The 20,329-nt window shown below is 38.7% G+C and overlaps 2 protein-coding genes across 3 annotated transcripts; both read left to right on the forward strand.

The window, feature by feature from the left end:
• Positions 1-1,994: 1,994 nt before the first annotated feature.
• LOC115739708 (histone H3.2) lies at positions 1,995-20,124 on the forward strand. 2 transcript variants are annotated; one of them, XR_004015266.2, is made up of 2 exons: positions 1,995-2,551; positions 20,112-20,124. XR_004015266.2 is itself a non-coding variant. In XM_030672931.2 (1 exon), exon 1 carries the CDS (start codon positions 2,081-2,083, stop codon positions 2,489-2,491), a length of 411 nt encoding a protein of 136 aa, XP_030528791.1. In that variant the 5' UTR covers positions 1,996-2,080; the 3' UTR covers positions 2,492-2,658. The 2 variants fall into 2 exon arrangements, 1 of the variants encoding a protein (XP_030528791.1); XM_030672931.2 differs by lacking the exon at positions 20,112-20,124 and having other exon boundaries at positions 1,996-2,658.
• Positions 3,126-4,330, forward strand: LOC115739707. The gene is made up of 2 exons (XM_030672930.2): positions 3,126-3,493; positions 3,650-4,330. Exons 1-2 carry the CDS (start codon positions 3,326-3,328, stop codon positions 4,172-4,174), a joined length of 693 nt encoding a protein of 230 aa, XP_030528790.1. The 5' UTR covers positions 3,126-3,325; the 3' UTR covers positions 4,175-4,330.
• Positions 20,125-20,329: the final 205 nt, after the last annotated feature.

A 20,329-nucleotide genomic window follows, 5' to 3' on the forward strand; every position in this document is an offset into this window, starting at 1 on the left:
ATCCAACTTAGTCCCTAGAGTTTTCACTCACCTAAGTGACAGGCTTAAGCCCTAATCGCTTAATCACCTTTAAGATGCTTGGCAGGCGAGACTAAAAACAACGCATAATCTAATAAAATTTAGAGCTCGGATGAAGATTAGAGTTGGGACTTTGCTTGGTGGACAAGAATGGAAGGGAAAAGAATAATATTAAGAGAGCTTGAAGATGTGAAGATGGAGGCGCACGTACAAATCAGGAGAAGGGAAATGGACTTCTTGTCATCTTTTTCCCTTCTTCCTTTACATCTTTTCGCAAGAGTAATTTTAACTGATGTTTATTCACTGGGGTTATAACAATGGCATAGAGTAATTAGGGTTAAACTAATATGCTAAAAGTAATTAGGGTAGGAAATTAATAGGGTTTAGACTCAATGGCACAACTTAAGAGCACATGCGTATTTAAGTGGGGACAAGTGGCTTGATATGGGTGATTAATGTAAAGATATTTGATAATGCTGGAATGTTATTTTACATTTCAGTAAATAAACAGAAAGTTCGATGTGTTGAAATATATAAATATTAAACCACGCATTCTTCTATTAGCTTAAGCTTTTGGAGCAGTTGATCGTGGTCCCATAAAATCTTTCATGGTATCGGAGCGGGAGGTTTTGAGTTCAAATCTTTCTAGGCCCTTATTTACCTCCCCAATGAATATTTCCACGCTTAGTACTAGGCAAAAAGACCGGACTAAGCGTGATGGGGAGTGTTGGAATATATAAATATTAAACCACGCCTTCTTCTATTAGCTTAAGCTTTTAGAGCAATTAGTTGTGGTCTCATAAAATCTTTTACGGTGTTCATTATAAAAGCAAATGAGTAAGAATTTTTTTTTAAAAAACCACCAAAGTCATTAGTAAGGCTTTTATAATGCCCGAGTAATCTTAACACTGCGAATTTTTACTTTGGCTGATTATCTAATGTGCTTTCGTGTTATATCAACCTGGCCAATAAATACCATATCGGACACTTTTTCATCATCAACTCCTCAATAACACCATATATTCATCTATGCATATAGAGCTTAGTAAAACTATCTCATCAATTGGTTTTTCTTGATTACAATGTATTTGGATACTACAAAAACCGATAAATTTTTAGTTCTTTTAAAGCTCGTAATATTCCTTAACCTCCGAAGCATTTTCATCGTTTCTAACTTGCGTCACCATTTCCGACCCTTTAAAAGATTTAATAACCCCTTCACAAAGCCACGTGCTTAAATATCCCGGCTCCCGAAAGTTAATTTTCTGCAAATTTGTTTTAGCTTAACAAATTCACGACAAAGTTACAGAATAATTCACGAAGATCATTTATCGTCTTAACCTCCCAAATAATAATAGGAAGCTTGAGCTCCAATGGCCATGTCGACAGGCTCATATGGGGTGTCCATGGCCACAAGACGTCGGATTCGGTCCGAGCTCAAGCTCGGGGGAGACAAAGAGACTATACGAGGAGAAAGATGCAACAGACATTATAGATAGACTGTGGGAGAAGGATGATGGTATTTTAAAAAGTGATAATCACGTAAGATTGATAAGTTTACGCAAGCGAGGTATGTAACTTGTAGATTTGAAAACGAGGGTATTTCCTCCTCTTCTTCTTCTTTTCGCGGGAGAAGTTTTTGGGCATATTTTTTGCGTTTTCCGTGTTATAAATCCATACCTAGAAAAAGCTTTTTTTTTAAAAATATTTTACCGCTTTAAGTATGTGCACTTTCATCCGCGATCCGGGTGCAAATGCCAAAGCGAACCACGTCCGTCGATCTCTCATCCCTACCTTCCTTATAGACGCTCGTGATCAATCCCACGCGACATGTGCCAGCGCAACCTCTGTGGCCACGTCACCGATCCTCACCAAGAACAATCTGAACCGTCCAAACAAAGCGAATTCCAACGGTCGGTATCTTCCCTTGTTTACCGCGAGAACTCCAGAATCCCCCAATTTAAATCCCCTCGCTTCCTTCGCTACCCGCCACCATCTCCGACCTCCAAATCTCTCAGCAACAAGAACAAAAACCCTAAAATCATCTTCATCTTTGTCTTCAATGGCGCGAACGAAGCAAACGGCACGCAAGTCCACCGGCGGCAAGGCCCCAAGGAAGCAGCTGGCCACCAAGGCGGCCCGCAAGTCCGCCCCGGCGACCGGCGGCGTGAAGAAGCCCCACCGTTTCCGCCCCGGCACGGTGGCTCTCCGGGAGATAAGGAAGTACCAGAAGAGCACGGAGCTGCTGATCCGGAAGCTTCCGTTTCAGAGGCTGGTCCGCGAGATCGCGCAGGACTTCAAGACGGACCTCCGGTTCCAGAGTAGCGCCGTCGCGGCGCTGCAGGAGGCGGCGGAGGCGTACCTGGTGGGGCTCTTCGAGGACACCAACCTGTGCGCGATCCACGCGAAGCGGGTCACCATCATGCCCAAGGACATCCAGCTCGCGAGGAGGATCAGAGGCGAGAGGGCTTGATTCTTGTCCTTCATGTACATGTGTTTTGAGTTAGCAACGATTGATGAAGCTGTGTTTTTTGTGGTAGCTATTGGTGTGAAATCGCGTTTGAAGTGTTGGGTTTAGCGGGAAAAATTACAATGTATGTCGTTTCTTTGGAATTAGAAGTACTTCGAAGCCTGGATCAATGTTTCTCTCTCTCTCTCTCTGATTTGATCTCTAGAGTTGCCTGAAGACAGAAGATTCAAAGCTGCTTGTTGCCTTCCATTGCCCAGTTAATCTGCATTACATGGGTTAGCATGGAAAATCAACCCCATGAAAGTTTGTAATAGTCAAGATCATTCGGCCTTTGTACCATTATTGTTTAAGGGTTGTTGAACCAGAGCAGAACTCACGAGCCCTTGATTTAAAAAGTAGTGATCCGACTGATAATCATGAGATGACTCCAGTGCTAGACTGCTAGATTACTTGCCCTCACTTTACATTGCCAGAGGAGATTATGTATTGATCTGCCATCGCCTTGGTCGCAAGGTTTTAACATTTTTTTTTTTTTATGTTCTGCATTCCGTGGGATATGGCTGGCTGACTGCTGATATGCGACTGCAACATTGTTAATTGCTTTATGAGCGTGCAAGTTAGACTGTGCGGTTACTAATTACACGTCCCTAGCATTATCTTTGGAGACGTGTGAAGTAGTTTCAGTCCCATTAGCCGAAGTCAATGATCCTTTGAGTATATTCCAAGCATTTGCTCACTCCAGTATTAATTAGTTCCTTAAGGTTGGAAAAACCCCAACAAGACAAATCATTCTATTCTGCACTTGTGGGAACTTCAGAAACAGAGGGGGAGGAAAGCATGATGTTCCCCAAGAAAGATCTGGATCTGCTTTTGGTTCCGAGCGGGCTGGTGATCATGTTCACTTATCATCTGTTCTTTCTTTATAAATACCGGCACTCCCCTGAAACAACAGTCATGGGTGTTGAGAACGTTGACAGGAGAGCTTGGGTTGAAGGAATCATTAAGGTAGTTTGAGATCTCATGGTTGCTCTCAGTCCCTCATCTCTATTCTTGCATCTTTGCTTAGATTCTCAAAATTTCCTTTTGTAAGATAATTGTCATTCTTTTGCCCTTTTGTAAGATGGTGACGAACTGACAAGTGATCTCTGAATGTGGGAGCAGTTGACACTCGACAAGAGAACTTTCGCCACGAACGTGATCTCATCGAGCGTGACAGCTGCAACCTTCCTAGCCTCGGTCTCTCTCACTCTCAGCTCTCTACTCGGGGCATGGATCGCAAGCTCCACCGTCGGCAGCATGTTCCGGCTAATTGGGGGACTTGGGGACTTGGACCCATCGACCACTGCCATCAAGTACATGAGCCTCTTGGCCTGCTTCATCCTGGCCTTCGCATTCTTCCTCCAGTCAGCTAGGCACTTCATCCATGCGAACTATCTCGTCACCACACAAGACGATAGCATCAGCAAGGAGGATATGAAGGTGGTCATCATAAGGGGTGGTGAGTTCTTGTCACTTGGGCTTAGAGCAATCTATTTCGCTCTGGCTCTGCTTCTCTGGTTCTTCGGTCCTGTGCCCATGTTTGCCACATCCGCCATCTTGGTGATGATTCTGTATCACCATGACATCCATTCCATCCCTTTGGCGAGACCCCACCAACTAAAAGCCAGATTAGGAGGGGTTCAGTAGGTGGTCAAGCTGCAGCTCCTGCCATTGCAATGGAGCATGGAAGTGGGGGTAAGAAAGGGTTGACCATGACCAGAATAGATCGGTCTTCATTTATGTATTTTATCTGTTAATTTATTGCATCGATGTCGTGTGCAAGATCCGGAATGCTTGGGAAGTGAGTTGTGGTGGAGGTTTTACTCCTATAGCGGTGTTGACAATTTGAACAGCTGTTTGCAATTTGCATTGTAAGAAAGGCTTTTGGCCCATCAAAGTTCAGTGCAAAAAGGCTTGATTTCTTCACCTCCACTGATGTTGGGCTTCAACTTCAATCCTACCATGCGCCTAACAGTTTGTCCTTGAATATATCATTTTCAACAGTAGCCCACATTGCATCAAAACGACATGAATCCCCAATTTATAAAGTTGAAATCTTGAAGTGTTGGTGGATACACCCGAACGTATTGTGTGCGCCTAATACTCAATTAACACCTATATGATAAGATTAAACCTAGATAAGAACGTGCCGTGAATGCCTTTAACTTAGCGCGATGCTATAATACATGAATATCCACCAGACTGTAGGCGATAATAATTTTTGGTCGTAAGTTGTCCAATGACTTGATTGCACTGAATATGCTTGACTTTGTTGCACATTCAGCAAAATGTTTAGATTTATTGATCAAACTTCCCCATTAATGCCAAAAACGCAAGTGATTTTTCTTTCATGGTTTTGAAGATATGTATATTCTATTAAATTCTGCCGAGATTGTAAAAAGGTATCATTTACTTCTAAAACTAAGAAACCAATACTCGGGTAAGATGTCATGATGCTAGAGCACACATCACGTTCGAGAAAAGTACAATGTCAATATTAGAAACATATTATAGGATATCAATTCATTCCTTCACACTTTGATTAGATCAATTTAATCTAAATTCTTTGATTTAAAAAGCAATCGAATAGAAACAAGCCAAGTCTTGCTTGAAATTGGTGACGAGACGGTCCAATTACCGCCGACGATTTGACGTGAACAACTTTACTCGAAAAATTCTACAACTTTCCTTATGAAAAAGCCGCCTTTTATCCTTAATAAAAAGAAATGAAAAGATATAAAAAAATTATTTTATATTTTTGGGTTTTTTTTTTTGGTCGAATCTATTTTTGGGGTTTAAAAAACTTTAAAAATCAGAGTTTTGGCTGTTGTGAGCCGTCCGATCAAGCGATGTAACCTTATCGGCAACCGACAGCCTCTGGTTGAGACAATGACCCATCTAGTTCTTTTTGGCAATGCTTAAGTGGGACCTACCAATCGACCAAGAAAAAAGTGGGACCTACTCACCACACATCACTCGCCACGTGTCCTCTTCGTCTTGGGATGAGAGTGCTTGTCGTCGTGGCTGAAAAAAAAAAGTGCGCCAGATTTTTGTAACGATGTCTTATGCACAACAACTTTTATTTTTCGATTCAGTAATTATACATGAAATGAAAATGATAATTTCTTGAGAAAATTTCAAATAAGAGCTTAAAATATATTTTCTCAAATAATGATCTAAAGTGAACATTGTCTCAAATAAGAATCTAAAACGCCCTCGTTGTCTCAAATAAGCGCATGGAGTGAATTTTATTTCAAATAAGGATATGAAATGATCACAAAAGTCCCAAATGAGGGCCCGATCTTCAAGGAGGGTGGTCAAGAGCATTTTGTCTTATATTTTTTAATTATTTTCCTTCATTTTTTTTTTCCTTTTTGTGTTTTTACTTTCATTTTCGCAATGCCCGGACCTAGTAACGTCGGTGACCTCGCCCAAGCCGACCCTCGCTCTCTCGGGCGCGACCATCCCTAAGCGAGGGCTGGCCGCACCCGGGTGAGGTGATGTTCACCCGGATCCGGTGAGGGCCACCCTCGCTGGCTACAAGCGAGGCCGCATCTGGGTGAGGCGAGGTTATCCCTTGCGTAGGCCTCTATGAGCATCGATGATGGCCGATCGGCAAACGACGAAAAGGAAATTAAAAATAGAAAAAGGGGAAAAATTAAAAGACAAAAATACCCTTGCCACCTTGAAGGTCAGTCCTTATTTAAGAAAATAAAGGCACTTTATGTCTTTATTTGGAATTTTTCCTAATTTTTTTTGCAAATAATAATATTTTTATATTGGAATGGTTAAGCACTCAATAATAAAGTTCGACAAAAAGTTATCGACTTTACAAGAGACTTGCATACGTATAGGTTATTCTAACCGTTAGTGATATTATGTGTCATTTAATAAATAATATCGTTAATAAATTTATCGGAATTTTTTACCCAATCTTCACTCACCATTTTGAATTTTGAGATTTGAAAAGGATTTTACTGGCTTTTATAATACCGGGAAAATATAATAGCAAGGAACGGTGTAGCAATTTTTTTTTTTTTTGTGGTCAAAACAGTGTAGCTATTGATAAATACAATGAGTGGGTCGGGTTGCTTTCTAAATGACTTAACATACAGTTCTTTTTTGTCTAGGACTAGGACTTAACATACAATTCATGCAATGCAAACTCCATCCCACTTGTACTTTAGTTGATATTGACTCAACACAACGAGTTCGTGATTTCGAGAAATTTCTTTTTTGTGTTTCTAAGTACGAAATACCAAATAATTATTTCCGCAGTTTATGTCATAGTCATTTGGAAAATTTTGACATTCCATATTTATCGGAACATAGTCCAACTCGAAAAACTTGTTTACTTGGCCAATAGAATTGAAATTATCTAGTAGCGCTTGAATGCCTATATTTCTCAAACGGGCTTAGATGTAGCTATAGTTTGGAAAAAAGTTCAAATTATACTACAATATTATTGAAACAATGAGGAGCATTACTTACACCATATGTCAATAAATCTAATTCGAACTCAGCACCCTTCGATTTTGATCCAATTATGCGGACGCTAAAAATTATAAAGCTCTTGATAGAAGAAATGCTATAAAAATTACACGGAGATTTCATATGCTATTAACCAAGTTGTTGGCATTAGACAATGTGGACACCATATGGTAATCATATTGCCTCCATGCGAGAGAGAGATGATAGAAAAAGAAAAAGCATGTCGAATAAGATGGGTCTTCTTCAAACTTTTGTATCGATCACGATGTTTTCATATAATTTTGGGCAATTTTTTTTTAAGATACTTTTTTCATAGGATATGTAATTTGATTGAAATCGAATGGATGCTGAAATGATTTACAACTTTCAATCAAGACCACTTGCTTTGAAATTCATTCAATGATTTGTGTGGTCAAATTTGGAATTAGACTAGTCGAAGATGTTTATTGTTAGGTGATCGGGTATATGTTACTTTGTCCAATCAAATTCTATCTAAAGGTAATTCAAGAAGTCGAGTTCATAAGACTCAACACCGGACCACACATTGGAGAGCGTTTCACCAAATTTAGATGAAATGAATATTGGACCCCATTTACTTAGTAGGTTTTTAAGCTCTGCAAATGTTCTATATGTTTGTGGCGTTAGCAATAAGTTGCTATTCGGGCCGACATCGATGCATCTCTACTAATCGGCTATGTACTCTAGATTCATGGTAACTTGACTGCATTATGGTTTCTTAGTTTCGGAAGCGAACGGTACATTTTTTACCGATTGGATATGTATTATTCCAGGTGATTCGAATGGCACATTCCCTAGCATGGATCTAGTGAATCTAGCATTCTTGAAGAGGCTTCGATACAAAATCCCAAGTGGAGCGACGAATTCCACTGCCATTTAAGCCAACATCATCTTTGTCTGGGTAAGTATTTGAGACTCCCCGTCGCAAAGTAGCTTGTGGATTTGAAATGAATTTTGGCTCCAAAGGCCTAAAAAATAAACATTTTAAAAATAACAAAAATTGAAAATTGAAAAGGCATTTGTAAATAAATAAATAAATAACTGTTTTTCAAAATTACCCGGATGCTTTGAAAACCTTCCTCGAAGTCGCGCTCGAAATGACTTTTTTCATAATTAAATTTTCCTGCCGAACAAAAAATTAATGTCGATTGTCGAGAAAAATATCGGGATTTGAGTCCCACAATAACGCCGGCTTCACTTGGCTCGACGTCCGCGGTACGGCCCGCATCAGGCAAAGGAGCGGCGAACGGACGTGCGACACGTGGACGGCCGGATGCGGCGCGTGCGGGTGACTGACGTGACCGAAAGTACGATGAAAGGCTGTCGGGGGGAGCGCGCAGGCAGGCAGCAGCAACCCCCGCGTAAAAGTCGAGGGTTTCGTTCGCTGCTTTTCTGCTTTTCTCGGCAGACTTTATTCATTGCTTCGCGCTGCCAATCTTTCGCTTCGAAACTCGCAGGCCCACGCGCACTTGGCGCGAGCGTGGGAGCTCACCGTCGCTTCCATTCACACAGCTTTCTCTCGAAAGCATACGGAAGAGGGGAAAATAACGAATATAAACGTAGAACGGTCGTCGACGAACTTTCAATTTGTTCGAGAATCCCTAAACTTTATCGAATTTTCAATGTCGTCCTTGCACATGAACCACGTTGAACGGTTTTTAAATAATTCTGAGACTAGAATGAATGTGTATCATAAGTTCATAAATCGCATTGAATAAATTAGAAGTTTATGAAAGATATTGTACATTAAAATGAGCTAATAATTATGTTTCGGAAAGAACTCTTTTCGTTTAAGTTCTTTGGTATCATTAGGTTGGCCAATGAAGAACAGATGAATGAGCTGCATAGCCTCATCCAAAGTCATTGTGAGGAACATTATCTGGTCTTCTTCCGGTGCTACTTTTTAGAGATAACATTATATATTGTGCCAAAATTTATGAATTATTCGTATGCCTATCCCTGTGAAAATTCACAACTTAAGCATCTAAACAGTCGCAAACATTGTGTTAATCTAAATTATTTAGACAAGATTCGAAACCGGCAAGTCCCTCAGGCCCAAAAATGCCCTTGGTCGTGGCTTGGGAAGTGCCGCGCGAGTGATACGTGCTTGCCGACCGGCGAAGATATTGGCCGGCCGATGTGAGACCTTATTTGAGACTCGGTCGATAAATTCGAAACATTATTCGAGATAAAATTCACCCTCAACCCTCTTTTAAGAATACGACTCCGCTTCAAATTCTTATTCGAAATCTTGTCATTATTTTTTCTTTTACCTAAGGTGACGCGAGTGTGTTGCTCTCCTAAATTACACCCACATTCTATTTTGAAAATTCTCTATAAAGGAACAACCCTTTCCAAACCAAGTTTCACTCGATGTCTTGGATGTACACTAGTTAAGAGTCGAAAACAACGATAAGGACATTATTTTTATCGATTCCAAACGAAGGAGATGAAGGTCCAGAGCATCAGAGAATTTGGAGGGTACTTGTCATGATCCGGACAAAAGAGATTGTACCCTAAGAACAGAACATAAATGGGGTCGCGACCCCTACAATTGTTGCCCTAAGCCCTACTATTTTCCGTTTTTGGTGTGTACTTGTCCTATTCAAGCTACGATCATCTGTCGGCGAGACACTATCACGAAGGGAATATTGGATCCCCCGCCCCACGAACATTTTCTTTTCACTTTATTTGAGGTCCACCGTAAATTGTGGAAGCAACCATGGCAAATCTCGTTCCTACATCAAGAAAATACATAGGACGCTTGTCTAGGGATACAATGCCCTTGAATCCGGTTGGAGGCAAATCCAACATTGCCATTCAAGATTGAGACATGGAGAAGTTCCGTGGAGATTATCTTAGCGTGACGAAATTCGATCGATACTCTTTGCCTGTGCAAAATCGAGGCATTTCTCAAAAAGATTAGCTATTTCTGCGTCAAATGAGGTCGAATTCTTCACGAAAGGCATCAATTTCCCCTCGAAAAAGATTGACTCGCAACCTTGGACAACGGGAAGTGTGGAGAAAATTTTGGCAAATAGAGGGTGCTTCTCGAATTTCATCAAAGTATAAGACTCGGTATACGATACTTTACTCTGAAAACAACACACTCGAGAGCCCTTCAATAGGTACGATTGTGTCAGAGTTATCTCTTCAATTATAGCCATGTGCCATGAATTAACAAGAATATCCAACTAATCTGATAATATCGTGTCGGAACAACCTAGTGCTAGCACGTACAAAATACCATTTTCCTCCCCCTCTTCAATGGATCTCGCACAAAAAGAAAACAAAAAACCACTTGAAATCCTACAAATGATCATCCATTAAAGTTCGAGAAAATTAGCAAAACAATCATAAATTCATCGCAATTGTGCCAATTTAGTCTTGAACCTTTTTCATTTGTGTCAATTTAGCTCATTCATCCAATTTCAGCCTGTTGAAGCCGCCGTAGACAGTTTTTGATAATATCTTATTATTTTTTAATTTTTAACTATTTTTCAAATTTTTAATTTTTTTTTATGCGGTTCAATTTTTTAATTAATTTGTTTTTTTTTTCCTTCCTTATTTGTTTTCGCTTGTGGATAGCGAGTTGGTTGGTGAGGGACGACGGAGCTTGCCGCCCACCGGGCGAGGGTAGCCTCACCATGGCCAAGTCGGCCCGCTGGCAAGGCCGCCCTTGCCTAGTGACCTATAGAACCTTGGCGACCCTTGTCGGTCTCAAGTAGAAAATAATGAAGGAAGGGAAAAAAAATAAAAGTCAATTAAAAAATTTGAAAAATTGTCCACTTCAGCGCCGGCCGGCCAAAATTAGCTTGATGAAGACCGAATTGGCACAAATGCAAAAGGTTTAGGCTTTCAATTGAGAAAAAAAAAAGTTTAGGACTGAATTGGTACAATTGCAAAAAATTTAAGACTGTCATGGTAACTATTCCATTAAAGTTCCCTAGATATTAAAGCATGAAGACATATATCTTGCCCTTAAATTGAACTATATCGCATTGGATCCGTACAAATTGGAATGAGTTTGACCAAACATTCGTGAAAAACGAATTACAATGCTTCCAATGAAGTGGATAAGACAAATTGGGGGCGTGGCTTGCAATGTGGGGACACGAGGGAATTATTAGGTTTCTATTTCTTTTGCAAATTATTTATTATTATTACAGATCTTAATATTATTATAATGATAATAATAATAATTATTTTGTTTTGTGTTTCCCATTGTTGAGCCGTGATCATTCGGGGGAATTTAGCAATTGCGTGCGTGCTAATCAAGAAATCAAGCTCCACTAATATGACGAAGGGTTGTAAGATTTTCGGGCGACCCAATGATCACTTTGGATAAGAGGAGACTGTGTGTCGGGGCGTTTTATTTCGACTGAATTCCCAATATGAATAAAGCGTTGACTAATTACATAGCTGGTAAATAAAGTGAATCTACTTAGATTTACACGTACATATTAGTTATATCCTTGATTTTTTTGTCGAATACCCAATAAGATCTTTGACTTTTTTTTAAAAAATTTCAATTGAATCTCTAATTTGTTTTTTTTTTTGCCATAGTGATTCTCGAGATTAAAATATAAACAAAAATATAATGTGCCGATCCTCGCTAAACGAGACTCAATTTTTTTTGTACAAATTAACATGTTTGTACAGGATATTTAGCTACATAAAATGACGCAATTTATAAATACCTAAGTTCGACAGCATCGGTGCTTTTCGATGACATAAATTAGATATGAGTATCGAACCCAATTATAGCACGTGACAAAAATTGCCAGGCCTAGTCTGCCCTTGATGTCGGTGGGGATCTCGTGCCATTGCCACCATTCCTAGATGACAAGAAAGATCATGATTGGGTGCAGGCGGCTTGCTCCCACGCTCGTGGACGAGACGAGACTGTATTCGCCGACCGGCCCTTGTTAAGGCCGACGAGGGCCCATTAGTTGGTACCAACAATCTCCCTTTCACACATTGGGCCATGGGTCGGAGTAACAACAACCTGTATCTCTCTCGTGTGACTATTGAGTCCAAATTCGTTGGTAACCTAGGTTTGGATATCATGTTAAAAAGTGTAACCCAAAAACTTAAGCTGTTAGGTTGAGGGAGACGACATGAATATAAAGTGTATATAAGATGTTATAGTAATTAAATATTAAACCATGCCTTCATCTAACAACTTAAACTTTTAGAACAGTTAGCAGTGATCCCACAAAATCTCACGTGGTATCAGAGCTTAAGGTCCTAAATTCAAATCTTTCTAAGCCCTACTTGCCTTCCTAATTAAATATGTCAATGTTTAGTACATCGTAAGGGAGAGTGTTAGGGTAATTAAATATTAAACCACGCATTTATTTAACAGCTTTAGCGACCAATCTCACAGGACTTTCATGTGTCGGTCGCATGTCGAACAATGTCGGACATGACACGACACGACAAAATACAGAGGCCCTCAGAGAGTGTCGGTATTTTTTAGGTTGTTATTGGTATTCAGTAAATGGCCCGGTAATTTTTTTTCTTCATTTTCGTTTGTTGGTACTTTTGTTCCACGCCATCAGTAGAGCATCAACGAAGAAGACAGCTTATCAACTCAATTGGTCAAAAGTATTGACAGAGTTGATTAAATATTCGACTAAAGTTCAAGAACAATCGATACTTTTTTTATCTCTTTTTAAGAAATGAAATTCTAGATCCGTCCTATAATCACTTCCGCTGCACGTCTGAGAATCCGACATAAAAAATCTACTTTTCAAGACAAAAGAGAGAGAGAGAGATAAATATCATAATGCCGGAGTTGTCATGTGTACAGAATTTTGGATAACATAAGGTTACTCGAGCCAGATTCTATGCTCATGAATGATTTTCCATGGGGACAAGCCGCTTTATTTGTCCAGCCCCAACTTTTGCCGGACCTTAATTTTCGGCAACTTTCACTTTCATATTGGCAATACTTTCAGTTTTCACAAAAGCGCATTGGCTTGTTGAGCATGTGAATATGAGATAAGACCAAAAGTTATATTAATCTTTTTTAGGGAAAATTTCAAATAAGGACATGAAATGCCTTCATTTTCTTAAAGGCCTAAAACGCGCTTATTATTTCAAAGAAGGGTCTGACCAGAGGCATTTTCATTATTTGTATTTTCTGATTTTTTTCCTTTTTTTCTTTGTTTCGATGCCCAGCCACCGGCAAAAAGTAAGGGGAAAAAAGCAAAAAAAGAAAAAATTTAAATGATGAAAATACATTTGGTCGGATTCTTCTTTGAAATAATAAGAATATTGCAGACTTTTACTTGAGAAAATGAGAACATTTCATGTCTTTATTTGAAAATTCTCCTCTTTTTTATCATATTTATTTTTTTGTAAATTCCCAGAAAAGCTTATTGGGTTTTGCTCGAGTGATCTTGATGCGAATCTAAGAGTAACCTCTTCCATAAGTACTTTTTCCCTCCGTTTTAGGGCAATCGATTAGCCAAACCTTTCCATGAGTAGCAACTTTGAAGTCAATGTTACTATATTCAACATGCGACAAAACGACCAACCGTTGTTGGGTCAAAAATTATTTTCCAAAGCATGATTATGGGATTGTTTAGGATATAAAGCAAAAGACAATTGATCATGATTTGCGCAACAAAATGATGCCACAAGCATTATCGAAATTATCCAATTTACTTTTACCCCCGCCCCAATGGTGCACGTGAGGTTTGGACAATCACCCCAAATTAACAGTCTGCAAAAGGGAATTTTGCCTTTCACATTTCCTCGAGGATTTTTCAAATCTTGGAATCATTAGGGATGAACCATATAGAGGCTACTATTGTGTACAATCCTTAGGTACGTTTATTTCACTGAAAAATTGGGCACGACCTGTTTACATTACATGAGCACCACATAAAGTAAAGTGCGAAATAAGATTATGGCACACCAACATAAATTGTCAGTCTTATTATAAATTCTGAAACCCGCCACACCAGTTGTGGCTTCAAACTACAGCCAACCAAGGTCTGACCTAAAGATTGCAAATATGGATATTTGGCATGTAACATGCTCGGGCTTCTCAACATAGCAACTCCATAATATGGTCCGGTCAACCTCGTAAGGAGGAAAAAGGAAATAGAAAAGTGGGATATCTATGGTCTATTAAAAATCGATTGGCCCTGCGAAAATCTTTATATACAAATTCTTCAAAGATTTTTTAACAATCGACCGAGATTTGTTCCTCTATAATTTGTAGAAGCACATGCACCTTCATGTCTAGATGAAATCGAAATCCTGTTATTAGGGTAAGTATTCTCTCTGTTCTTTTGTACTCTCTTTCGGCATGTTGATTATCTTCAACCATTGATCATATTAAAAAAGTTAAGTCAGGAATTAATCCCTCAACAAATCATTAGCCAAGATTTGTTAAGGCATCAAAGAAGATACCGTGCACGGTATGCATGGTACTGCCTCATCCAGTATCTTAATTATCTTCAACCATTCATCCATGTTGTTGAGATGCATGTATGAGTTGTATTAGATTAAGTCTAATGTCGGATAATTGGTGTAATGCTGTAGTGTGAAGTAGTTAATATATCATAATTGGCCTATAACTCATTGATTTAAGTTTTTCGGTGAAGGTGAATTTAACTGAATATATTGACGAGTTTTGCCATGGACTTTATCTTGGTGATCTTCTCGAGTCAAGGTAGTAGACTTTTGTTACGCGCTCCCAACAAATGATATTAAAGTCAAATGGTTGATTGGTGCTCTACCCCCAATGTATATTTGCTTCGTAAATATCCTGAGGCATGAATCTCCTAACCAACACGATTTTTGGGTAGGTGAACGTTGTGGTGTAATAACGTGGTCCCGATAACAGCCTTCATGGTTCAATTTGGAGAAAGATGTCAGGGATGAAGGCGGGTGTTGAAGATTCAAGTCAATATAAGTCGATGCAGAAAGATACATAAATTAAGGGGGGAGCAAACATAACACTGAACTCGCATGGAAGAGGGAGATTGTTGAGATGCATGTGTAAATTTTGCTTAAAAAAATCTCACATAAGTTCGCTCAAAACTCATTAATTTTATTTTTTTAAAGTGAATGTGGGTCTAATTACATATGTTGATAGGCTCGGACATAGGCTTCCTCTTGAGCTGTCTTCTTGAATGAAAATATTGAACTTTTGCCGCATACTCCCAACACATGTCAAGAAAGGTAGTTTCGAAATTTATCCCTCGTCAATTGCGATTCCATTGGACAACAAATGAGCCATCATGAAGAGCAGAAGATCTTCCTAGTTCTTCAACTCCTGCGATTCCACTGGACAACAAATGAGTCATCATGTAGAGCAGAAGATCTTCCTAGTCCTTCGACTCCTGCGCAAATTATAGTCAGCATACACAAACGTTTCGTCGCATATAGTAAAAACTAGTCGGGTACTTAAAAAGTAATCGCGAATACGACGTACCGAGTGAAAAATCAAAGGCGTCTTTCGTCATACGTGACAGTTAATTTCTGTTTTAGCAAGGTTTAGGACAAATTAATTAGGGAGGAGCCGCCCTATTTAAGCAAAGTAGGTGGGCACAGCCTATAAAGAGGCCGACCAATAATTCTAACAATCTCTAGTGGGGTGGGCAGGAGTAGTCCTGTCCAGCAAAAGGCTAAAGCCTTAAAGGCTAAAGTGAGGCAAAAAGGAAACATGTTAGTGCTGCCTCACGCTCTCTAGAGGGTGCGCGTGCATAACCACATCCACATAGAGACAAAAGAGCCCATCTATTCATGCCGCGCCGCCCCCCCAAAAAAAACTTTAAATTGAGATTCTTGTTTGTTTTCTTAATCATGTTTCCATTAGGACCTAAGTAGATCCTTAAATTACTTCGTCTAAACTCTGAGACGTTAATTCGAGAATATATTTTCTCTTAATTTAGAGAGTAACAATGGTGAAGGTAAACATGTCGGTTTCGGCTGGCTACTAACAAGTAGGCTCTTATAGTAGCGATTCGCGCTTGGAGCGAGTCATTGAAGCTTCGATTCCTGCGTTATCAGCCTTGCTTGTTAACCAGCTTGCTAATAAAAGAGTCCATCTAATCATGTCCACCAAAAAAAAAAAAAATTACTAAGTTGAGATTCTTGTTTTGTTTCCTTAATCATGTTTTCATCGAGTTTGCTATTCATGATCAACTTGCTAAAATTAGGGTTCTTGTAGACATGACCATAACCAAAATCTTTCCCTAGGGTACATAAATTTGTTCACTAGGTCTATTACACAATTTGTTCATTTTGTGTCAATTTTTAGTTAAAACGAAGCATAGTAAGTGGGCCAACGGAATTATCGACATGTTTGATTTGGAAGGATTTGGATATTATTATCACGCTCAAAAGTAGAATGTACTAAAATAAAAATCAATGAAGCACATTCCAAAAGGGTTTACAGGAAGTTTCTTTTTACATTATCATATAGTTGTGATAGATTCGATATTACAATTGATTAGTTTCTGCCTCGGCAAGTCGGCGTTCAATTGCTATTATGTTAAGGGAATGCCGGGAATTGGACTCCCACTTCTAGGATGTAAGGGGCAAAAAATGACGTAGATCATCTTGACAAAATATTTAGGGGGATGAGAGGTCGGACTCCTATCTCGACGGGTATGCATCGGACTCGGTTAAACTAAAGAACCGACGAAAGTTTGATAGATCAAGTTAGTTTCGGGGTGGTTTTGGCGAGAACTAATTTGATTGTCCCTTTGGAAAAAAATAGCCAATCTTAGACAGATTGAGTTCTCGGTTTCTGTCCTAGATAGGATGTTATGTACCAATTGATGATATGATCGAAATTAACTACAATAGCTTTGCTTATGTTCGGTGAAAAAGGATTTTAAAAAAACCGACATTACTTGACTCTCAAAATTACTAATTTACTAGTTCGATTTCAAGTTCCGACCTCGGAATCAATCGAGACTAAACCAATCACCCCTAGGCATTCGATACCAAAAAGGGAAAACAAAATGAGGAAGCAATTGAAAATTGAAGAAGACTAAGGCTGGTTTTCGTGATGTAGTCTAAAGATGCTTTGCACCCCTCCAACCTTAGGTTTTATAAGTAATTTCCAACATAAAAAATAGTTCAACGATTCCATTTTTACTATAAATGAAAATAGTTACTTCTTAACTATGTATACTATTTGCTGCAGTTACCACTAATAATTACTCTTCAATTGCTTCTTAAACACAGATCGAACTCGAAGTAACCGATCAAAAAAAAAAAAACACATATTGAAGTCATGCAAAGACAATACAACATAAACAAAACAAACATAAGCAAAAAATTTGTTCCGCCAAATTAAGACCTCATTCAAATATATCGATAAAAAAAACAGTTTGTCTAAGACACTTCGACGTGCCGATCATAATATCAAATCTTCATCGTATAGCAAGGGGAAGGAAAGCAAAATTAACCCGGATCTTAATAGAGGAATTAAATCGATTTTACGATAACCATCCTGTCGAGTTTAAAGTATCATTCCCTTTTTCGATAAATAAAGTTTCGCGCCTTTTTTTTTTTTACAGAGAAAAAAAAAGCACAAGAAAAGGGGGGGGCAAAAGTATTATAGATATTTCTTGAAAAAACCAAAAAAAAAAGGGGAAAAGAAAATGCTGGGCCGTCGGTTGTGGGGCACCGCCGGGGATGGCGCGTGGGGGAGAGTCATGGAGGGCATTTAAGGAGGAACCCGTTTTGTCCGGGTTGGTTGCATATTAGACCTTGTGGAAGTGAAAGGCCTTTTCAGCTATGCCTACCTATTTGCCTCCCAACACCCTTCCCCCCAACTTTTTTTTTTGCTTTTTGGGTCCTTTGCAATTAATGGCTTTGATATAGACCCTTCCCCTATAATTTTTTTTTTTAAAATAAAATAAAAAATAAAAAATATATAAAAGAAATAGGAAATCTTTTTAACCATATTCACCTTTGCTAGGTACACAGTCCACGCAGCACACACCCTCCTACACTTTGTCATGTTCTTGCATTTTCCATTTCCAATTGGATGGGGGAAAAGGGCAGGGGCGGACACAATTCGGTTCGGTTCGGTTCGAGTGAGAGTTAAAATTTGAATTGAAATGTTATGGAGCCAGAATCGAATTGAACTAAGCGGGGGTTTGGAATCGAACTGGAATTTTTCAGTTTAGCTTGGCTTGAAACCGAACCGAATCAAACCGAATTTATCAATTTTTTTTCTTCACTTACTCTTTTTTTAGTGCCGTCGAGTGTTTAATTTCATCGTCGTTGAATTTAGTTAAGGTCTCAAGCCAGTAAAGATTAAGAGAGAAAAAAAAAAACTAGAAAAGTAACAAATAATTCTAGAAATGTAGAAAATAACTCGGTTTGTCCGTTTGGTTCCATTTGGGAAATACTTATACCGAATCAAGTAGCCAAATTTCACTTCGATATGATTAACAAATCGAATTTTCAAGATAGCCTCTCAAAAACTAAACTGAACTAAATTTTAGATCGATTCAATTTGTTTTCGCTATTCAAGCAAACACTAGTTTGTCCCCGCCCCCCTCCCTTGAGAAAGTCTCCATTGGATTTTGTTCTTAGTCGATGTTTGGGTAAGTTTTATCTTATACTTAATCTAAACTTTGCGACGGATGTGTTTTGAATTCCTTAACTCGAAACACCTAGAACTTCAAAATATACTTTTCTGCTTCTTAGTCGTATTTCCTCGTATATTCACAGATAATTTTTCTTTAAGCCTTTATTCTGTTGGTGTATGCGTGCCGACTAGGCATTGAGCTATTTTTCCACAAGAACCCCTACAACATTGTCACCACAGTTGAGACTAACCAAGAGGCTAATTGCATACATAATTCATCAAAAAGTACCAAGGAAAGGATTGGGTTTGACAACTCTTGCTAACATAGGACACAACTCCCTCTAGACATTGTAGCTACTAAAATTAGCAGCCTCATTAGATCTCTCCCAACTTCAATTGACCAGAACAACATGAAAAAAAAAGCATAGTAAATCTCAAAAAGGGTGCTTGAGAAGGTATAGAATCTCAATTTTTTCTTTTCTAAATAAAAATAATCTCAACCCAACATTTGATGAATCCATGTGCCTTCTCGTTGGTGATCATTAAATTTGAATGGCCATATATAATTGCTAAACCAGAATGGAAATTTGGTCACCACTTTTCGGATTACTAAATGTGGGATCAGACTGCCCCATTGCTCGTACTGCTATACAGAGCACAACATTCATCACATCCGAGAGAGTAATTACACGCTGTACACATCACACAGTGTTAATATGGTAATGTCAGAACTGAGCCCAATTCACTTTTTTCATGCTGATCTAAAAAGGCTGGCGAAACAAGAGGAAAAAGCTTAGGGCTAGCATTGAAAGTGGTCTACCGATGTGATGTGGGACTAAAATTGGCTTTTTCATATGTAAGAATTCAAAAAAAAAAAAAAAAGACAGGTAATATGACTTCATGGGCATGTGGAAAAAGACAGTCCCAAAAGATTGGTTTTGACAAAATAATTACCTAAACTTTTTTATTTGGGCATAAAGGGTAAGTATTTTTTTCATTTTTTTATTGTCATGATAAAAGGTAAGTTTGAGAAGGCACAATCCAACAAACAAAGGGTGCCTAGATTTAATGCTTTATTTGAATGAGTAATTTGAAAAAAATTTCATAAAAAGTATGGCTTGAAATTAGTCGATGGAAAATGTTGTCATCGTTGACAACTTACGTCTAATCATTTCCATTGATTCATTTATGCAAGCGATACAAACGATCATCGTGAGAAAAATGTAATCTAAATTATTCAGTTTTTCGCGAAATAAACGAATCATCACTTATCATTTCGGTAGAGAATAAAAGAAATTACTAAATAATAAAGGAAATAGCAACTTTACTAGACAACTCTGCTTGCAAAATTTGGAGAGGCAAAGAAAGGGGTAAAAAAAAAAAAAAAAACAGAGGAAAAACAGCATCATTAGTTTGCATTTGTCAAGGTTTCTGATTTAGCCTTTTCATGATAGACATTGATGTTGTCTAATAACCAAAGTCAAGACCCGTGCACTAAAGTTAGTTGATGCCTAGGAAAGGAAAACATCATGGCCGTATGTACACATTGATGAGGCTTGAGTCTAGGACACTACTCCTCAAATTTTGGCAGACCAACAGTACCTGAACCTTGGTACTTCACCAACAGATTAGGATTAACGATTCGCAAATGTCGAGGTTCATTCAATTGCAATCAAGCATTGCCTTGTGAAATTAGGTCCTAAGTGTTGTCTAGGAGG

This window comes from Rhodamnia argentea, chromosome 9 (assembly GCF_020921035.1).
Source record: "Rhodamnia argentea isolate NSW1041297 chromosome 9, ASM2092103v1, whole genome shotgun sequence".
NCBI classification, from domain to species: Eukaryota; Viridiplantae; Streptophyta; class Magnoliopsida; order Myrtales; family Myrtaceae; genus Rhodamnia; species Rhodamnia argentea.